At 35.4% G+C, this 22,325-nt stretch overlaps 1 protein-coding gene across 8 annotated transcripts in view; it reads right to left on the bottom strand.

Moving 5' to 3' along the window:
• Positions 1-659: 659 nt before the first annotated feature.
• LOC105488015 (CHM Rab escort protein) overlaps positions 660-22,325 on the bottom strand; it is a 191,270-nt gene continuing 169,604 nt past the window's right edge. For all 8 annotated transcript variants that reach the window (XM_011751662.2, XM_011751660.3, XM_071088994.1 and 5 more), the window contains 3 exons: positions 17,851-17,949; positions 12,296-12,456; positions 660-4,354 (listed from right to left, as the gene is read on the bottom strand). In XM_011751662.2, the coding sequence (XP_011749964.2) occupies positions 4,163-4,354; positions 12,296-12,456; positions 17,851-17,949 (452 nt within the window). In that variant the 3' untranslated portion in view covers positions 660-4,162. The remainder of the gene's footprint in view (positions 4,355-12,295; positions 12,457-17,850; positions 17,950-22,325) is intronic.

Genomic DNA, 22,325 nt, shown 5'->3' with positions numbered 1-22,325 from the left:
AATTGATTAATTAATAATCTCACAGATAAACCGCCAGTTTTGAGAGTCTTGTTATCTTTTTAATGTCTCCTTACTGAGGAACTTTAGAAACTACTTGAAATTGACAAAAAGTGTCAGTCTGCTTTATTTGACTCAATAGCAAATCATAGTTTATTGAATAATTTCTGCATAAAAAGAACATCAGCAGTCTCTTGTCTGTTGCAAATGAGTTGCTGGGGACTCAAACCCCTTAAAGAAAAACATTTCAGGTTCTCATTTACCAAGCAGATATGAAACACCTTTCAGATTCTCATCATGTAAGTGAGATGTGAAACCAGTCTGCAGGCAATCAATGTACTATAAATTCATAGCCCATGCTGCACAGCCTCTAGAGCACTGATTCCAAACAGAAAAAGGTCTCATTCACCTTTGTTTGATATTGGCACTAATGTTGGCATCTAGAACAGTTTGCAAAGTAACTCACGCCCTATATTATTTCATTGCCTTTCTCACAAACTTAACACAGTTGGCAGATGCCTAAAAACAAAACCAAATATACAGCTTGACAATTAACTATTTACATACTAGACTAATATTAAAACATAAATCAGGTTAAAGGCAATCTTCAACTTCTTGGCATATATAAAAGATGTAAGTACTACAAAATATGACACCATGCCTGAAAAGGATTTAAAAGTCTTTATTTCCTTTGAAAACTTAAAGTGTACACTTTATGAATAATCATATATTCATGCTTTTTGAAATACATATAATAAAATTAACTGAGTAAAAGATGAATTCTTCAATATCAATAGCAGTAAATAACTTATTTGCAAGAAAATTATTACAATTCCTGATGTAAAGAATCACCAACCACTATTTAGCAATTAAATTTCAACACATTTTTTGGGAACTCTTTAGGACTTTAGACAAAGGCTACTAAGGCTGCCAATCCAGGTAACTATGGCAGTGACAGAAGTCAATCATTAATACTGCCATTATTTTAGACAAAGGGCTGACAATCTCAAAAACTAGTTCTAGAAATTATCATCAATGTGACTATTTTAATATGGACAAATACATATTATGGGAGGTAGGGAAATTGTTATTCCATTTTCCTATAGAAAAATATATAAATTGACCTTTTATATATACACAGGTATGTATACACATACAGTGTATGTTTTTCTGAGCAGGCACACCACTAGGAAAAAATACAACAGCAACATAAGGATTAGGTATTGGTTCTCATACTGCTCACTAAACTGAATGGTATTATCATTTTTGGTTAATAAGAAGCATGCATAACTAAAAAGTTTAAATATATGAATCAAAATTCTTTAATAGCATTTTTTGAAATTTTAAATTAGCTACTGAAAATTTTCCACTATGTACAATATATTAATTTTATTAATATGACTTCAAGTTTAAGGTTTTAAAACAAAACCAAAAGATTTTTCTTTTAGATTTAAAACTATAAGAACAAATATTTATTTGCAGTAATTAGGATAGCTAAAAAGAAAGCTCTAAGAATAATTTCTGTTACATTTTGAGGCAACAGGTAATATCTAAAGTTCTTAAAGTCTTTTATCAGTCATATGATATTTTAATCATCACGAATCATGTTCAGGAACTTTTAAACATTTCAATCGTATTTAATAAATGACCTGAAAGAGAGATTCTGATGCTGGCTAATGGATGAAACAGGGTACAATAATGGACCACAAACTATCTCCTCCATTGTTCTACACATAGGCGGCTGTAGTAAGGCCAATAGAATTATTGTGGTTATTCTAGGCCTACCCTGATTGTCTGTTTACATGAATGTGCATACTACATTCAAGTGGCCTTAACTCTAAGACCGTAACAGTACAATATCTTTATTGGCAGAATTTACTGCAATTGTACTCAGACTCAATCGTCTCATCTACTGGAACCTTTTATAATATATTGCTGATATTCAGGGGCAAGGCCAATACCCGGTACATTAATAGCTATGTATTAAGACATTGAGTGCATATGCCCCAGCTGGGTTTCAGGAAACATGATTTGATATAAGAAAAATCGAATCCCTGTGACAAAGTAGGTTATAATGTGATCCTACTGTCCCTGATTTATGTGACATTATAAAAGGGGAAGCGAAGGAAAGGGGACTAAAGAGATGGGGAGGGGCTGTACACTGGGAGGTAGGGATAGGAGCAGCCTGAGAGGCTAGTAAGTTAAGTTCTTCCATTATTCTGGCTTGAACTACATCTGCAGTGGGTAGAAAGGTGAGGCAAGAGCTACGTTCCTTGGTTCTTTCCATTTCCTATGAATCTGTAACCTGTCACAGCTGGCTTCCTTTAAGAACATCTCTGAAACCTGGTGAGGTCAGGGACCAGCTGCAGTTGAAGTATGTAAGAACTATGTACTTTACATTGGAGCCATGGCTTCCTGACAGACAATATAGGCCAGATCTTGTGGGAAAAAACCCAAAAAAACAAAAAAACTAAGAGTGCATTTGTTTGTTTATTTACAGGCAATTGTAAGTCTAAACTATTACTTAAAGTAGACCATCAGAGCTTGGCCATTTGAGAAAATTTAAATACAGGCAACGTCACTGTAGCTTGGTTTGCTGCCTATGTACAGCCCTAACTTCTTTTTTTTTTTGAGACAGAGTCTTGCTCTGTCACCCAGGCTGGAGTGCAGTGGCACAATCTTGGCTCACTGCAACCTCCGCCTCCCTGGTTCAAGTGAGTCTCCTATCTCAGCCTCCAAAGCAGTTGAGATTACAGGTGCCCGCTATCACACCCAGCTAAAATTTTGTATTTTTAGTAGAGATGGGGTTTCTTCATGTTGGCCAGGCTGGTCTTAAACTCCTGACCTCAAGTGATCTGCCTGTCTCAGCCTCCCAAAGTGCTGGGATTAGAGGCAACCCTAACATTTTTATGTAGAGTGTATTTTAGGGCTTGCCAACTGTCATACACAATTTGGAGCCCTTGGTGGTTGCAGGTTTACCTACCAGAAAAGGAATATTAACAATTTATAGAGTGTTTTCCTTAGTAATATTTCAAAACCACAATTCTACTTGTTACTATTTTTACTGGTCTGTATGTAAGAATATAAAATACTAATTTTAAAAAGAAATTTTCATTTAAAAAGCTTAATGCAATAAAAATGCTGTGATCTATATCGTTTGTTGACTGACAACAAGCAATTATTTCCTGCATGAGACTTCTGAGATCCATCAAGTCAATGGGAAAATTCTAAAACGATTTTCTTCTGGCAAACCCATTCTAAACATGGCATTGCATTGGTCTTCATAATCATTCTCATACAGTAGGCATAGTAATACTATTTCCACTTTATATATGGAGAAACGTAGGCTCAGAAATTAAACAATTTACCACATATCATCAGAAGGACAGCCAGGATTAAATTAGGTCTGTAGACAATTAGCCTAATACTCTAGTTATTTGACAGACAGAACATCCAAATATCAATGAGCCTATCCACACATTTCCTTCCATTCTTTCACTTCTTCATTATTGACCTTTCCCAATATGTAAATAATTTACAAACAAATATCACTACTGATACTAAAAAACACTACTGACTTGTTCTTAACAATGTCTAAACACCTTTGTATTAGCATTTTCAATGCTTCTCAACATAGAAAGCAAAACAAAACAAAACAAACCTGTATTCTAAATACAGGCTTCTATCTAGATCATGATACTTTAGTTTTTCTATATGTTTTTATCATTATGTTATGATGCTCTTGTCCATAAAGAAAATATAATTCAAATAACCAAAGAAAATATGTGAGCTGGTTCTGAAAATGTGGCTTTCAAACAAAGATCCATAGTGGTAAGCAAAATTGTCCTAAGACCACGGAATTATTAACAATGCATAGGATCACTTTCATATCCACAGTTACATTCCTGAGAATCAATTGATTTATAATTTTCATCTGCTAGTCACACAAGTTTGGTATTCAAAATGAGCAAGTCAATGTGCTTTGTAAGTGCTGTGTGTTCTTGTAACGTCCTCTATAAGGAAAATCCCCTTTTGGATTTCTATTACCTATTTTGCCTTATAATTGCTGTTGCTTTCTAACATTTTTCAAACAGTCCTTCTATCAAGTAGACTCTGAGACCAGTAGAAATTTCCAAAGTTGGGTATCCAGTTCGGTGTATATCCATTATTCAGAGGACTCCTCTAGGTTTCCAAGGTTTGTGCTTTCCTTGAAAGTCTCTGAGTTAGCCTCTGGTATGGCACTGGATTCTGAAGCCTCTGGCTGTAAACCGTCTCCATCAAGGACAATGTCTTCAGGATTTGGTGGAGGGGGACAGAAATCTTCACTGGGGCAGATTTCCTGGAAAAGTGTTTCAGCCTGGCCAAGGAAGAAAAGATAAATTGTTTTTGGAAATCGGTTTAAAATCTGTGTGCATTTCTGGCATTAACTAAAAACAATTAAGTGTTATCCTTAAAATTTTCCTTAAGCAGGTTATAGTACTTTATCAGAATACATGAACTTCTATAAGTCTGTTTTCAGAATTCTGTGACTTCTCCCTTTAATTCTATACATGTATTCAGGTCAACACTTCAAGGATGGTAGTATCTCATCAGGTTCATTATCAAGTGTTCAGATTGTTGAGAATTGAAACACATTCATTCTACATATCGAAAGAAATACAATTGCCTTAATATTGCTTATATGATATCTCATAGAGACTTGATATGGTTTGGTTCTGAGTCCCCCCCCCAAATCTCATCTCAAATTATTATCCCCACATGTTAGGGGGGGTGACTGTTCCCATGTTGTTCTTGTGATAGTGAATTCTCACAAGATCTGATGGTTTAAAAGTATTTAGCAGTTCCCCCTTTTCTCTTTCTCCTGCCAGCAAGTAAGATGTGCCTTGCTTCCCCTTCACCCTCTGACATGATTATAACTCTCCTGAGGACTTCCCAGCCATGTGATCTTGTGAGTTAATTAAACCTTTTTTGTTTACAAATTACCTAGTCTCAGGTAGTATCTTTACGGCAGTGTAAGAGACACTAACACAGAATTGGTACCAGGAGTGGGGTACTGCTAAAAGATAACCTGAAAATGTGGAAGTGACTTTGGAATTGTGTCACAGGCAGAGGTTAGAATCGTTTGGAGGGCTCAGAAGAAGAAAGGTAAATGTGGGAAAATTTGGAACTTTCTAGAGACTTGTTGAATGGTTTTGGCCAAAATGCTGATAGTGATATGGACAATGATGTCCAGGCTGAGGTGGCCTCAGATGGAGATGAGGAACTTACTGGGAACTGGAGCAAAGGTGACTCTTGCTATGCTTTAGCGAAGAGACTAGTGGCATTTTGTCCCCACCCTAGAGATCTGTGAAACTTTGAAGTTAAGAAAGATGATTTAGGATATGTGGCAGAAGAAATTTCTAAGCAGCAAAGCATTCAAGAGGTGACCGGGCTGCTTCTGAAAGCACTCAGTCATGTGTGTTCACAAAGAGATGGTCTGATATTGGAACTTACGTTTAAAAGGGAAGCAGAGCATGAAGGTTTGGAAAATTTGCAGCCTGACCACGTGGGAGAAAATAAAAACCCATTTTCTGGGGAGGAATTCATGCTGGCTACAGCAATTTGCATAAGCAATGATGAGCTAAATGTCAATAGACAAGACAATGGGGAAAATGTCTCCAGGGCATGTCAGAGATCTTCCCTAGGAGGGAAAAACGGTTTTGTGGGCTGGGTGGGCCCCACTGCTCTGTGCAGCCCTGGAACATGATAGCCTACATCCCAGCTGCTCCAGCTCCAGCCATGGCTAAAAGGAATAAAGGTACAGCTTGAGCTGTTGCTTCAGAGGGTGCAAGCCCCAAGTGTTGCCAGCTTGCATGTGATGTTGGGCCTGAGGGTGCACAAAAGACAAGAGCTGAAGTTTGGGAGCCTCTGCAGAGATTTCAGAGGATGTTAGGAAACGCCTAGATGGCCAGGCAGAAGTCTGCTGCAGGGGTAGAGCCCTCATGGAGAACTTCTGCTAGGGCAGTGCTGAAGGGAAATGTGGGCTTGGAGCCCCCACAAAGAGTCACCACTAGGGAACTGTTTAGTGGAGCTGTAAGAAGATGGCCACTGTCCTCTAGACCCCAGAATGGTAGATCCACTGACAGCTTGCCGCATGCACCTGGAAAAGTCACAGGCACTTAATGCCAGCCTGTGAAAGCAGGCACAGTGCCTATGCCCTGCAGAGCCACAGGGTTGGAACTGCCCAAGGCTGTGGGCATCTAGCCCTTGTATCGGCATGGCCTGGATGTGAGACTTGGAGTCAAAGGAGATTTTGGAGCTTTAAGATTTAATGACTGCCTGGCCGGGTTTTGGACTTGCATGGGGCCTATGGCCCCCTTGTTTTGTCCAATTTCTCCCATTTGGAATGGGGACATTTACCCAATGCCTATACTCCATTGTATCTTGGAAGTAACTAACTTGCTTTTGATTTTACAGGTTCATAGGGGGAAGGGACTTGACTTGTCTCAGATGAGACTTTGGACATAGACTTTTGAGTTAATGCTGGAATGACTTTTAAGACTTCGGAGGGCTGTTGGGAAGGGATGATTGGTTTTGAAATGTGAAAAGGACATGAGACTTGGGGAGGGTCAGGGGCAGAATGATATGGTTTGGCTCTGTGTCCCCACCCGAATCTCATTTGCAATTGTAATCCACAAGTATTACGGAGGGACTGGTGGGAGGTGAATGGATTATGGGGGCAGTTTTCCCCATGCTGTTCTCGTGATAGTGACTTCTCACAAGATCTGATGGTTTAAAAGTGTTTGGCAGTTCCCTCTTCGCTTTCTCTCTCCTGCCACCATGTAAGACATGCCTTGCTTCCCCTTTGCCTTCCACCATGATTTTACATTTCCTTAGGCCTCCCCAGCTATGAGGAACTGTCAGTCAATTAAACCTCTTTTGTTTATAAATTACACAGTCTCAGATAGTATCTTTATAGCAGTGTGAGGACAGACTAATACAAGCCTATATATGATACTGGTACAGTCTAATTTAGCATATAGCAATTTTAACAAGTCACTGTTCAAATGAAGAAAACGCTTCACTGTTTGTTCAACTATTTGCTTTCTGACATAATTCCCATTTCCTGGACTTTAAGGACTACAGCACTTGTTTAAGCACATGAGTTTTGAAAAGAGAGCCTCAGTAAAAATACTGGCTCTACGATTTAGCAGCTATGTGATTTGGGGAATGCTTACTCAATTTCTGAGCTTTGGCTTCCTTATCTATAAAATATCAGAGATTAAGCCAACATATATGGTAGCTATTTTCATTATTACTAATAATAACATAAGTAAAAATGTCAAGATTTAAGCTGAACTTATTAGTATGACAGGGTAACAGAATAAAAAAAACTTCAAGGGTATGTTTTTGGACACGCCAATTGCTATAGACAATTTCTTTGAAGTTTTTAAATACTTAATTGACAAAAATTATTTATATTCAAGGTGTACAAGGTCATTTGATATACACTGTGTAATTATTACCACAATTAAGTTAACACGTCCATCACTACCAATAGTTACTACTGTGTGTGTGTGTGTGTGTTTCTAGTAAGAATACTTAAAATCTGCTCTCTTGTCAAATTTGAATTGAAGAATTCTGTCATTTATGACAAGAAGAATGAACCCGGAGGACATTATGCTAAGTGAAATAAGCCAAGCACAGAAAGAAAAATACCATATGATCTCACTTATATGTAGAATCTAGAAAAGTTGAGGGTGGTTGCCAGGGGCTGGGGAGTGAAGAGCTGTTGGTTTAAGGGTATGAACTTTCAGTTATAAGTTCTCGGGATCTAATGTACAGCATGGTAACTATAGCTAACTGCAGTTTTTATTGTGGCTATCTGGAAATTAAACATTACAGATGCCTATCTTTGCTCTCCATCCTGGGAACTCACCATACTCCTTTGCTAGAAACACAGTCCCTGTAGAAGCGGGATCTAGGTCAGACAAAGCCATTACCTCATACTTCCGTTCCCCTAATGGTCTTTTTTGTCTTACATCTTTATCTTTACTATCTGTAAAAGTTCTCCCTCCCTTTTACACTTGGCATGCAAACAATCATCAAATTCTATCAATTTTATCTTCTATCTCTTAACTTCATCTGCTCCTGCTCCTTCCCCACTGACATAGCCCAGACATGCACCATCTTTCAACCAGACAACTACAATAGCCTCGGAATTGGACTGGTCTCCTTGCCTCTAGAGTCCGCCCATATAATCCATCTCCATGCCACCCTCAGATGGGTCTATGGAAAATAAAATTCTGTTTATTCAACTTTTGGCTTAAAATTCTTCAATGACTCCCCATCACCAATAGGATAAAATCCAAGATCCCTACTATAGAAAATAAAACCCTTCAGGCCTAACTTCTCTGATCTTATCAAATACCACTTCATCTAGCCTGCATCTCTCAGACTTCTTGATTTACTAATACCTGTTTATTTGTATGAAACAATACACCATACTTATTTTTTACATACTGGGCTGGTACCAATGTTATTCTTTACACCCAGAATGTTTCAATTCTACTGTCTTTGATTTAGAAGGAGAATTACTACTCATCTATTATACCCCTCTCTGTAAGGTTCTCTGACTCCGAGATTGGGCTCATTGCTCCTCTATATTATTTCTAGACTTTGGATGTATTAGTACATATAGCACACTACACTGTCATTTGTTTACATGCTTTTCTCCTTTACCTGACAGTGATTCCTCCAGGATGACAAACACTTTTAGTCAACTCGATCCTTAGTGCCTTGGCATAAAATAGAATGCCAGTAACATTTAATACAAATACTAAGTATAAATATAATAATAATAATAATAATAATTACTATAAATTCTTTTACTTCTATGCCAATTCCTCTGTGTTTGACATCTTGTCTCCCTTTTGCCTCCTTCCCACAGAATAGCTTTTACCCTTAACTCCAATCTCTGTGGCTGGATCCCACACCATATGCTTCCATACATCTTGTCATGCACCACCCGCCTCCTAAGATTAGCACCAGTTGCCAGTTGCCACACCACTCTTCTTTGTGTTCTACCTGCTTATGAAACTCCCACCTTTAGCCCATCTGCCCTGGCCCTTGTTGATGCCAATTTCCTATAGCCGGACTCCAGTCCTTCCCAAATCTCTCCTCTCTCTAACTGCTGGAACCTCTTAGGGTCAACTGCCATGCTCTGGAAAGTGTATCTAATGCTTCTTGGCCTGCTGCATTTTGTTTGCCAACTAAACCTAGTTCTAAGCACAGAATAGTTAATTGGCAACTTTTCATCCTCTTCACCTTTAAGCCAGAAGTTAGCTCAAAGGGTAAAAATTTTCAGGTGGTTAAAAAATTGGAAAGTGCTAATTATATTGTAACTTGGTGTGCTCACACTGGGATGTACGGATAGAACAAAGTGAATTATTTAAAATATTTATAAGTTTAGTTAACATACATCAACACAAAACAAAAATAAACATTTCATTAATATAGTACTTTAATGTTTTTAGGATGTAGGCCTACTCATAAGCTGAAAGTAGCATATAACACTCACTGGGTGAGTGTACAAGCACTGGGATCCAAAGGAGTTGAGTTTAATTCTTGGCTCAAGAACTTACTAGCTATGTGACCTCTGGACAAGTTATTTAGCCCCTTTAGGATGTAGCTTCCTTATCTATAAATGGGGATATCACAAATACTTATCTTGCAAGATTGTTTTGAGGACAAAATAAGATAATATATATGAGATGCCAAGGATAGAATCTGACACATAGAAAGTGCTCAAATGAATGGCAGCTACAGAAAATATGACATCTAAAATTGCCCTCTCTCTCTCAAAGGCATGAGAAAAGAAACGGTACTACAGTATGTGAACAACCTGATAGTTCAATCTATACAGCTAGCTCTCAACTTAATAATGGGCTGTGTATCAAACGTCGTAAGTGACTGGCTAATCTGTCCATAAAACCATGTTCTAAATGGAGGTTAGGTTGCCAGTCCAGCCCAACATCAGCCAATTTAACTCATTTTATACTTGAAGTAAAATACAAAGAGTATGGTACTATTTATTCTTGTTCCCATGGTAGTGACATCTCCTAGAGGGTGGGGCTCCTGAAGGAGTGAGCCATCAATGTCTTGGGAATGAGGACTATGGAACTGTCCATCAGTATGTTTGGGTAAATGGTACACAACATCTGCCAAGAAAAAGAGATATCTCAGATGTCAGTTTCAGATAAATAAAAACAAATCTGAAGCAACATAAAATACAAAAATGAGCAAGTCATAGAAAGAATCGCAACTGTCACTTAGGTTGGTTTTGTGGTGACAATAGAGAATGTCTTGGAGGCCAGGACAAACAATTTGAACTTGGGGGTATTATAGACATATCACTTTATGTTTTTGGTGCATCTTCAAATCACAAATAGTTCCCTATGAACACAAGAGTGTCAAGTTTACATTACTCAACCTCTATACATTTTACAAATAAGAAAAGATGTCACCTTGCCAACTGGTAAAATGAAGTATTTCATTTGTTTTTTTAAAATAAAGAAATCTGCATGGGCTTGTGTTGTCTACATAAGCAAAGTCTAGGTGATATTCTGAGAGCCTTTATGGATAATCTTCATTTGGAAAATACCAATCACCAGAAATCGCCAATTAGTGATTGACATAATTACAGGCTGATACACAGGAATTAGCATGCAGTTTATCTGAATACACAAGCTATTTATAAATATTGTCAATGCTCTTTAAAAGTAGGCATCATAATATTTCCCCCAAAATTGATGAGACTAAAAGCTATACAACAAATTTAAAACTGCTTACATTTAATAGCATATATTAATTAGTACCAAAATTAGCACTGTACTGTTTTCTACTGTTACAGCATGTTACCTCTGAAGATTATCTTCTTGAGAAGCAAATGACCTCATGATAAAATTATCCCTCAATTATAATCTTCTAGCATGCAGTTCGGATGTTTAGAATACATTAGTACTTGTATTATAAGCCCTTACTTAAATTTTTTTGGTTAAAAAATATTAAAGTTCATTCAGGGATAAAAATGACCTAAGCTACCTTGCTAAAAACTTGTTGGCAATTTCTACTTGCAAAAAATTAGAACATCAAAGTAAAAATGACTTGATCATTTCAAGCTATAAATGCAGATCTTCAGCCATCTTGGGTTCTTACTAAACTAATAGAATGAATGATGGATGAGAGATGGATGTGACTTTCTGCTTTTGTTTGGTGTCACTGGCTGAATATAATTATACAGGATCACCATCAGGCACTGAAGAAAATAAACAAGAATTCCAGAAAAAAACTGCAGATGTTTGTATATTCATCATAGACATAGCTTTGCTACCACGACTCAAAATTAGATTACAGGCTCAACCAGGACATTTGCTACTATAAGATTCTTGCCACTGGTAGGAACGAAAGTTCCATCTGTGGTCTTAGAACAATGTTAAATTACCCATTTATTGACTTAATGGACAGATGTGCCAGTTCTACCTGTGCAAAATTTAGAAATGTATCATCAAAAAATATTTTCTGTTTTTTTCGTCCTGTCCAGGGCAAAGAAGTATATTTATATATACATATCAATATTCAGCTTAATGGAATCATGGCTCACTTTTAGCAGCTTGTATCAGTCTGTGCCTCTTCATAGCCCTGACCAGGATGGCTATCACAAACTTCCACCTTACTTTACAATAGACCTCAGCATCAGTAATGGTAGCTCTTGGGACATGAACTTGTGTCAAAACATTAATGGAATCATGTTAACTATGTAAAACTATGCTATAACTTCTTTTCTATGATTAAAAAAATGCATTAAGACTACTGTAAAATTAATTTTATATGACTTACTAGTTACAACCTTCCTGAAATGACTGTTTATCAAGAAAAATAATTTATGTATTTCAAAATAATATACCAATGGTTCAACTGTTTAAATCAGAAACAATGTTTCTTTAGAATACTGGCATTATAAATTCTTATTTATGAATATGTATTTTTAGCATCTTCTATCCTTATTCCCACAATGGAACTCATAAAAAAAATCTCTGTAATTCAACATTTTACTCAAGAAAGTGAAAATACCTGATCCTGTATTTAAAGTATACTTAAAGTAGCTTTGTAGAAGCTACATAGAAAAAACTTTTAGGGCAAATTACAGAAATGGTATTGAGAGATGCTTTTCTAGACTTTTTTCTCCTCCCAGAGGAAAAAATATTTCCCAACCACACAAACATCCTAACACAAAACTGAGAAACATCAACAGCCTTACCTGTTTGACTGCATTATCATTTCCTAAACCACAATCTGGGCCAGAGCAGACATACACGTTGGATGGTAAATCTTTATAACAGCTCCTGCTGATGTCTGACGAATCTCTCATATTGAAGTAAAGTGCCCACAGAATTCTTGGCTTTTCTACTTGTTCATTTTCTAAACATATAAATAAATTTTATTTACATTCTAAAATACAATATGCTTGTCAATTACTACACTGTGTAGCCTATTACCGATTAAGCCATGACTAGACATTGTAGTAAATCAGAGCTTTGTATGTAAACAATCAGTAAACTTGCATCTACACACGATTTTGATGAGTAAGTTAATTAGATTTTACTCCAATTGTGCTCTTTTGGACTTCTATTACTTCTCACTAGTATCAAAGGGTTTATGATCACATTCATGCTTAAATTTTCCCTATAAAGACAGAAGACAACATAAATTGATTTCCTTATGTTTCAAATGGACAAACCAACTTGATAAACTATATAGTAATTCAATAGTATATACACATGAAATGTCTAGGATAAGCAGGAAGTGGGTCAGTAGGTTACCTAGGGCTGAAGGAAACTGGGGGCAAATGGGAGGTGATCACTAATTGGTATGACGTTTCTTTTGGGGGTGATAGAAATGTTCTAAAACTGATGGTGGTGATGTTTGGACAATTCTATAAATATACTAAGAAACACTGAATTGCACACTTCAAAAGGGTGGATCATATGGTATATGAATGATATATCGATAAAGTTATTATTACAAAAATAGTAAATATAGGATTAAAACTTTGTTGTCCTAACTCACATCCTAATGCTTTGTCTTATTGGATTAAAAAATTAATGATAACCAATAAATATCAAAAATGAAGTCATAACAGTGAATGCCATTTTGAGCATATGTTCTCTCATTTAAGAGCATGTGTCTATTACGCGTGTTAGGCATTGAGCTAGGAGCTGGGGATACACACATGAAGTAGACTTAGTTCTTACTCTCCTCCCTTGTTTTTGGTTCCCTAATATAGGGCTTAGCACATGACAGATGCTCAGTAAATAATTTCTGAATTGATGTTATTGTATTTTCAGGTATGATCAAAGTACGATATGCTTGTAAAAAGGTCCAATGTTATTAATCTCAATGCATAAAGCCTATTTCTTGCTAATATGACAATCATTTATTTGCCTCTCCTCTTTAAAATTGTTATAATTAGATTTTCTTTGTTTGAAAACATAAAATATTGCTGTGGATACATTCATTGACTAGAGAGTTTTCTTTAGCCTGAATCTGAACAAAAGTTCAAATTTTGTACAAAAATAATAATGAATGTTTATGAAGATTGCCCAAGACCATGAAGTACCTCATGAATAATAAAGAAAATGTTAAAGGCATAATTATCTCATTAATAACTATTATTTAATTGGTAATCAATGTAGAGAAATTTTTACCTAATTGCAGTATTCAATTAACAAGAAAGCCCTATTTCCCACATCAGGATAAACAGGATTTTATTATATTTAATTTACAGTATCTCCACTATAAGAATACCAAATAAGTTATTTTCCTAGTTCATCCTGAATAATCCATAATTATTAGTAGAATAGGATGAAGAAACTCTGAGTGGAAGAAGTGATCTCCTCAGCTGCCCCTTTCTAGTGCCAAGATCTATGAGTCGTCTAAGATATCACTAACTTCATGTAGGAACATATTAGGTGGTTAAATCTATTGACAAAATAAAGGAACATAAGGAATTCATATTTTATAGCTAACACCATATGGCTCTTAGTAAACTGATTAGTGAGTTTAGTCACACAAATCTTATGGGAAGGTACTTAAATGTATCTCCTATGATTTGGTATACCAGACTTGGGGAGCACTGCTAACAAATGGGCTAAGGTCTGGAAAGTCTTTAATATTGCCCAGCCCATTTCTAAGCATATACTAGGAGAGTTTATCTTGTATCTCATTAAAGATCCAGCTCAAAGGAACACTCCACTTAATAAAAGCTGGAGGAAACGAATAATCCAATAGATTTAAACTAATTTTATAGAGGTTGAAACTTTGAAAAGAAACCATGAGGAAGGTGAAAAACTGACACAGACTGAAGATAAATGCTCTGGATACAAGGGCATTATCAGGCTTTGACCTTAAAACCTTAAAGAGATATATAACTGCTTCATCTTTCTTTGAGGTCAGCTGGAAGGCAAAGAGATAGCTGGATAAATAACATGCAGTTCTGAAGTGCAGAACTGTCAAAAAATATTAAAGTTGCTGAGCTTTGGCTAGGAGTGCATCACAAGTTGCCGGTGGTAGAACTGGTTTTCTGCAGTAGCTCATTTCATTCAATTTGATAGTAAGAAGGACTAAAGATGTAATAGGCAATTTGGAATAGGATGTTGGGCAAATTAAACTGGAGTAAGTGTAGAATAGGGTAGGTAGAAGAAAAGCAACTATAGCACAACAACAACAACAAAGCAAGAAATGGTGTCTACAGTTGCATGCCGTGTTTAGGGATAGAGTAAACTATGTTGGTAATACCGGCAGAGTGGTGGAGACTGTCATAGGGGCACATGTATACATATGTAACAAACCTGCACGTTGTGCACATGTACCCTAGAACTTAAAGTATAATAATAAAAAAAAAAAATGTGCAAAGGCAATGAATAGATATTTCTCCAGAGAAGATAGACAGATGGCCAATAAGCTCTTGAAAAGATGTTGAACATCACTAATCATTGGGGGAGAAGCAAAGCAAGACTACAATGAGATACTACTTCACACGTACTAGGATGGCTATTATACAGATTTTTTTTCTAAAAGGTGACTAGGCTGACTTTCACCGAGGATTATGAAGCACAGAGAATGTAGAATTCAAACACAAACAAAAAGAAAATAAGCCCAAATAATGTTATTCCTTTGGTACACGTTTTAAACTACAATATTTACAATGCAGTAAAGCATAAGGTATTACATGAATGTCAAATAATCAAAACATAATACTAAAAGCCATCAATCTGTGAAAATAGGGGCTTCTGCTACAGAGAAGAATGTGCTTTAAAGTATTAAAAGTTCATATTGCTCATAAAGTTCCTTCTTCCTCATTTAGGCAGGAAAATGAATTGAGTTCTCTTCTCCAGGTGACTTTGCCTCTTTGACCTGCCATGGCCCAGTGCTCACTTTATCTGGTGATTCATTTTCAATAACTCCAACAGTATTTGTTCTGACATTTTAATTAAAATATGACCACTACCTCATCCTGATGATAAAAAGGCCCATGTGGCAGTGAAAACTAGCTTTTCAGTGCCTCAGTGCACCTGAGGACCCCTCTGAGCACATAGTTCTTACCAAAGAATTCCTCTCAGGTTCTAAACAATACATCATTTCAAAAATGGGATCACTTTAACTATTAAGATTAATGTTTAAAAATCTAAAATGGATAGAGGATGCTAAGTAATGAACATGTAATATCCCCCAGCTGGATATTTTTTTAAAGAAAATTAAATGCATTTAAAAAGTGAAGAGTAATGATATGATTCATATTTAGTGCATTAAGACTACCACACAATGAAGTTACAACATAATAATTATTTAAAATTTCAGAAATAATTAAGAAACTCAGGGTTTCTACACAAAGTATAGTTGTAATTAAAGCCAAAAGAAAAAACTATGACTCCATATTAGATTTAGGAATATTATCATGTGTTTTACCTTGGCAATCAAATTTTTAATAATCCAAACACTTGTATGATACTTTCCAATAAAGAAAACATATAAGCAATTTACAAATTAATAAATTATAACTAAAATAATTTAATTTTTAAATTAACTCCCAAACTAAAGTGAAGTTTTCAAATACTTTATTTGGATAGCTCCCAAAAAACATAATTGATATTAGCCCCTGAGAACATAACAGGTTCATTATGTTAAGTGAAATAAGCCAGGCACAGAAAGACAAACTTAATGTGTTCTCACTCATTTGTGGGAGCTAAAAATTAAAACAATGTAATTCATGGAGATAGAGTGTACGATGATGGTTATCAGAGGCTGGGATGGGTAATGGAGAAGGAAGAGGGAAAAGTGGGGATGGTTAAAGGGTGCAAAACATAAACAGAACAAATAAGATCTAGCATTTGATAGCACAACAGGGTGAGTACAGTCATTTACAGTGAACTTTAAAGTAACTAAAAGAGTATAACTAGAATGACTGTAACACTGAGAAATGATAAATGCTTAAAGTGACGGGTATCCCATTTACCATGATGTGATTACTCCACATTGTATGCCTGTATCAACATATCTCATGTACCCAATAAATATACACACCTAGTATGTACCCATAAAATTAAAAAAACTAAAGAACAGCTTGTCTTCTCATGTAAATAAACCCCCCTCTATGCACTATCTCTGCATTAAGAAAATAAGCAACCCACATAGGAAATGAGCTGCAAGGAAACAGAATAGGTATGAGTAAATAAATGGTTGCATGAACAAAAGTGACATGCAAAAAAAGACATATAAATCAATGGAAGAAAATGATCAAGATTCAAGTGCACATGCAAATCCTATAATAAAAATCACCTTCACGTCATATAAGAGAAAATTCAAAAGGCTTCTTTTATCATTTACACAGAAAATATGCCATATTTTCTCCATTCATAGCTGCAAGTGCTACCCTATTATATAGGGGGAAAATTTTAAAATGTGTTTCCCCTATGAATAAGTAGCATATACACTTTTGGGAGTTAAATATTTATTAAATCACTAGTACATTATGTATTAAAAGACTATTAGAGGCCGGATGCAGTGGCTCACGCCTGTAATTCCAGAACTTTGGGAGGCCGAGGTGGGCGGATCACCTGAGGTCAGGAGTTCCAGACCACCCTGGCCAACATGGGAAAACCCGTCTCTACTACAAATACAAAAATCATCTGGGTGTGGTGGCACTCGCCTGTAGTCCCAGCTACTCAGGAGGCTGAGGCAGGAGAATTGCTTGAACCTGGGAGGTGGAGGCTGCAGTGAGCCAAGATCACGCCACTGCACTCCAACCTGGGCGACAGAGTGAGACTCTGTCTCAAAAGGAAAAAAAAAAAAAAAAAGACTATTAGATAGGAAAGGATTTCTACATCTGCCAATTAATATTTTAATATATTACTTGGATCTTTTTTCCTTAAAGGAAGATACATTTTTCTGAAAAAGGAATATATGCTTTCTGTACAACACTTGTAAAATAAAGAAAATTATAAGGAAAATGGCCCATAATCCCACCAAAATTTTCTAACAATCCTTTTTCTGTGTAACTATAAATATAAATGTATATTTTTGTGCTTAATTATGCTTTTTTGTGTGTGTATGATGCATATATTTCCTTTAACATTGTAGAGTGAACATTTTCCTACATGTTTAGGCAGACACTATGCTTAACCATCTTACCAAAACATGTGAATTGTTGTTAAATACATCACATTTCAGTTTAGGTTGCAGAAACTTTCATGATATATCTAAGAAGATTATGATGGTTACATTACCCTTCCATCATGAGTCAATTATTTTTCTTACCTATCTCCATTTCAGTATATGGAATAAACAACTTCTGCACAACTGGTTCTAAATCTTCTCTTGCTGTTTTAGAAGATGTGCAAGTCAAATGAACCAAATCTGTTTAAAAAAAAAAAAAAGTTTGAGTTCCTTCTCATCACAAATCTATTTTACTCATACTTAAGGCATGAAGCTGGTATTATGGATAATAGAGAGCTGAGCAAGTCACGGTAGTTACAACATATGTTAACTAACAGCTAAAAGAAGTACCCAACAAGTACCCAAGAAGAACCAGTTGATGTTAATTTGATAAAACAGAGTAGAAAATCTTAGACATCATTTATTCACAGAAAAGAGCTTGTTATAACTTACGACATTCCTAAAGATTAACTGGGTAAAGAAAGGCTGAAAGTGAGGTATGTATTTACCTAAGAGAACACACTTCATACACTGCAGACAGAAAAATCCATTTATACATGTTTGCTGATAAGTTAACAACACATCATCTATGAATTACAGGGTTCTCTAAAAACCTTTTGGGAGAACACTGCTGATTTAGTTACAATCACATATACTTGAAAGCACATAAAACGGCATAGGTTAAAACAGTCTATAATATTTTCAGGAATTTCAAATTACTTTCCTTTTGCATTTACAGAGTTATGGGGCCTGAAACCTGCAGAATGTTTATGTTAGAGAAAATCATGTACAAAAAAGGCCCTTCATGGAAGTAAAATATTGTAGCCTAACTCCGTTAAAACTCCTACAGGCCTATGCACAAAAGGTGAAGAAAGAATACAGTTCTGTGTTTTGCAATAAAGGAGTAAGGGGATCTCCAAATGAAAGAAGTTCTTATGGTCCTGTTATTTGGGATGAGATACAATAATAGCAGAAAGAATATATTAGAGAACAGTAAGTACTGAGAAATTTCTCCTCCCACTATATTAGTAGGGGGAGAAAGATACACCCACTTCTTTTCCAAGAGTTTCAGACTAGTAGAATTTTTTTTTTAAACTCCAGGAAGACAGTTCAAATTTTATCATGAAAGCCAACATCAGAATAAGATTCACATTATCAAAATTCATTCCATATTCAACTATTCTAAAATATATCTAAGCATAAATTGAGGGACTCTAATAACCATGGAACTAAAATCAAATTTTGTAGCTTTTTCCCTCCCAGGCCCACCAAAGGAAGTGATATTTTAGGATGGTTCCTGAATTACTCAAGGCCTAATAATAGGTCTACCTTATTTAAGCATTATTTTTACATGAATTTAACAATGATTCTCATTGGTTCTGGGATACTGTAGGATGTATAGTACTAATTATTTCCAAAGATATAATGAGCATCGTAACAAAAATTATTTTGGTTAACTTTTTTCAAATGCTGTATAGCATTAGTGGGGATAAGACTTAATCCTCCTACATAATTACTGAATTAAACAGGGTATGCAATTACGAAGGTCAGCAATCCATATGAGAGAACCTATCCTGTCTCTTATTTCAAAATCTCATGAAATACAAATGCTCATGCCAAAGTTCTCAATTTTCCAGTTTTTTGTTTGTTTATGTTTATTAGGGAAAAAGCAGATGAACCTGGATATAAATAAGTATATTTTGAAAAATATCTTAATGGCTAAACTATTGGTTCTGTTAAACAGGACATATATTTTAAAGAGATACACTTAATATATCATTACATTTCTTACCAACATAACAGAGAGTTCAGGTTATGCTAGGAAAAATGTCTAGTAGTGAAGTGTAAGATTATCATCTCATGATTAATGAGTTTTATAACAATTCTTACAAAGACATTAATAAGCTGAATTCGAATCCCTATACCTTGACTTTGCTTAGAGGCTACATTGTTAATTGATCTATTAATACGAATTTAAGGTATGAATAACTATTTTTTCCCCTATCCTTCCTACTTTTCCTGCTACCTAGGTCACCTTCTAGTATAGATCACTGAATTCATTTTGGTTCTCTTCAAATCAGAGATTGCTGATTGTGCTATTTGTAAAATTCAATGATTCCCAACATTTGTTTATTAATCTTAATATATCTTGTAAGTCCTTTGCAGGGGCAAGCTTTAGAGTCGATTTTTCTCCTTTTTGTTAAATACAACTTTTACTTAAAGTGGGTATTCAATAAATGTTTGTTAATTATAATTTGTCTCACTGTCACGGACAAACATTAAGTATTCTTGTGCTTAAATAGATATGCATTCCTATACCAATAGATCTATGTGTACATATTCATGGGGAAATTCTGATTAGTTTCTTGTATAAAATGTGGGAAATTATCTGATTTACCAGGAAAGAGGAAAGGGAAGTACCAATTGGTAATCTCAAATTATTTAAATCTGTCTGAGAAATGCTTATAAACACATTAAGATATATCTATAAAATTCTCAAAATACATTTAAAAGAATATCTAGAGTTGACTGAACAACTAACATGCATGTGTCAGACACTATTATGTTACAAGTATTATAGCATATTACGAGCATATATAGCATGTTACAAGTATTATTTCACTTTACCTGTGCAACAGCAAACTGTTATTCTCATTTTACAGATGAGACAACAGAGGGATGGGGGGTTACACAGATTTCCTAAAGTCATGCAATTAGCACAAGGAAGAATTGGGACACAGAGCTGGAATTGAAGCCCATATGGTCTGCCTGCAGAGTGTCTGCCCTTAGTCACTAAATTATATTATGTGATTCTATCCTGCAGAAGGCACAGTCAGTCACTTAAGTCAGCAGCATTCAAACAGGGATGTGTGTGAGGATACAAGAGGACTTTTCACAAGTTATATCACCTATAAGGGGGTTCTCATACAGATGCTCAGCTCCACCTCTCCTACTTCATTCAGTGACACATTTCAACAAATTTTACTTATTCTGTTTAATATTTACCAAAACTGTAATATATTTAAGACAGATTAATTCTGTAGAAATAATAATTGCACTAATTACTAAATCCAGAAGAAAATTTTAGATAATTAGGAGCTTATTGCCCTAGAAAGTTTCAAAACAATTCTATTTGCATTTATTTTTTAAATAGGTGATGGATATCAAAGATCCCTGGTACTTAGATTCCACTGAATACATTTAAATGAGTAATGTTATAGTTTTACTATAAGTCAATATTTATGATGTTAGAAATTATATTCTTTGCAATTATTTGACTCTTCTGATGAAAAACCGTGTATGTCAACTTGTAAAGTGTTCAAGGGATAAATGAGCAAAAAGTCTGAAGACCTTAAGGATATAAGGTAAACTCAAAACCAAACATGTAGAACATGTTATCACATTTCTACTAAAATTCAATTATGTAAAATTCTTCTTTGCATCTTTGTGACTTTAATTCTTCTCCAAATAATTAACTTGCTCAATACAGGCCAACAACGACCACCAGTTAGATCACGCAGGGCAAATGCTTTCCTAAAAGTATTACATTTCATTAGTACCAATTGACAACTATTGCTAAGATTGTGGAAGATGCAATACAAGTGGAAACATTTCCCACAGGCACCATGTGAGATTGTAACTGAACAAAAAAAAATTTAAATCCTAACTCTATCTTTTTATAAATTATGCTCCTTTGACTTCATTTAGCAACTGCTTAAAGGCTTAATGAGCTAAAAATGGCCAAAGACTTAATGAAAACATGTATTTCCTATCACAATCCCTCTTTTGGCAATATACTTGATTTGTATTGGCATTAAAGAAATCTTAGTGCAAAGTAAGTCTTAATTTAGAAGTGAGAAGTAACTCAACACAAAACTAGAAATAACAACACACTTTTAGTTCTCCAAAACTGCCTTTGGAATGCTGATCGCTCTTACGAGTTGTTTTGAAACACATAAGAAGTAGGATTTCTACTCAGAATATGCACAAGTATAATAATGAGCACATTTAAAAGCAACAAGTCCAATGTACAGTAGCAGAGTGACATAGTATAGGATGATTACATGGGTCTGGTATTCACTTCAGCTCTCTATATCTACTTGGCCAAGTCAGTTCTTCTCTCTGGCTTCAGTGTCCTTGTAATTAAAATGAAGGGGTACAATTAGTCCATCTATAAGACCTCTTCTAGTCTCAAGTTTACGAAAGTAATTCCTTACTCACCAGCTACGATTCTTTCAATGATGACAGATTTTAAATCAAAATGGATGGCATTACAAATGTGAATGTAAAACCTAAGTAAATGTTTGCTGTAAAAGGCAGGAAATCTATTCCTCAAGCTTCTGAGGTTACCACATATAGCAGTCATTCACTCTATACAAGCAGGCAAAATTGTTCCAAATGCATTTAAAGAATCTTTATTTATAGGCTAGTCAGCAAGTAGGCTTTGTTGTGCAACCTAACTAGAAATATGTAATGAATTTACATAGAGATCAATGTGGCTGGTAACATATCTTTCATATAACTATAAAGGCCACATGTAATTTATGTAATAAAGCACAAATGAGGATATGACTGTA

The sequence above is a fragment of the Macaca nemestrina genome, chromosome X, assembly GCF_043159975.1.
Source record: "Macaca nemestrina isolate mMacNem1 chromosome X, mMacNem.hap1, whole genome shotgun sequence".
Lineage (NCBI taxonomy): Eukaryota > Metazoa > Chordata > Mammalia > Primates > Cercopithecidae > Macaca > Macaca nemestrina.
This window is presented reverse-complemented; position numbering and strand designations above follow the sequence as displayed.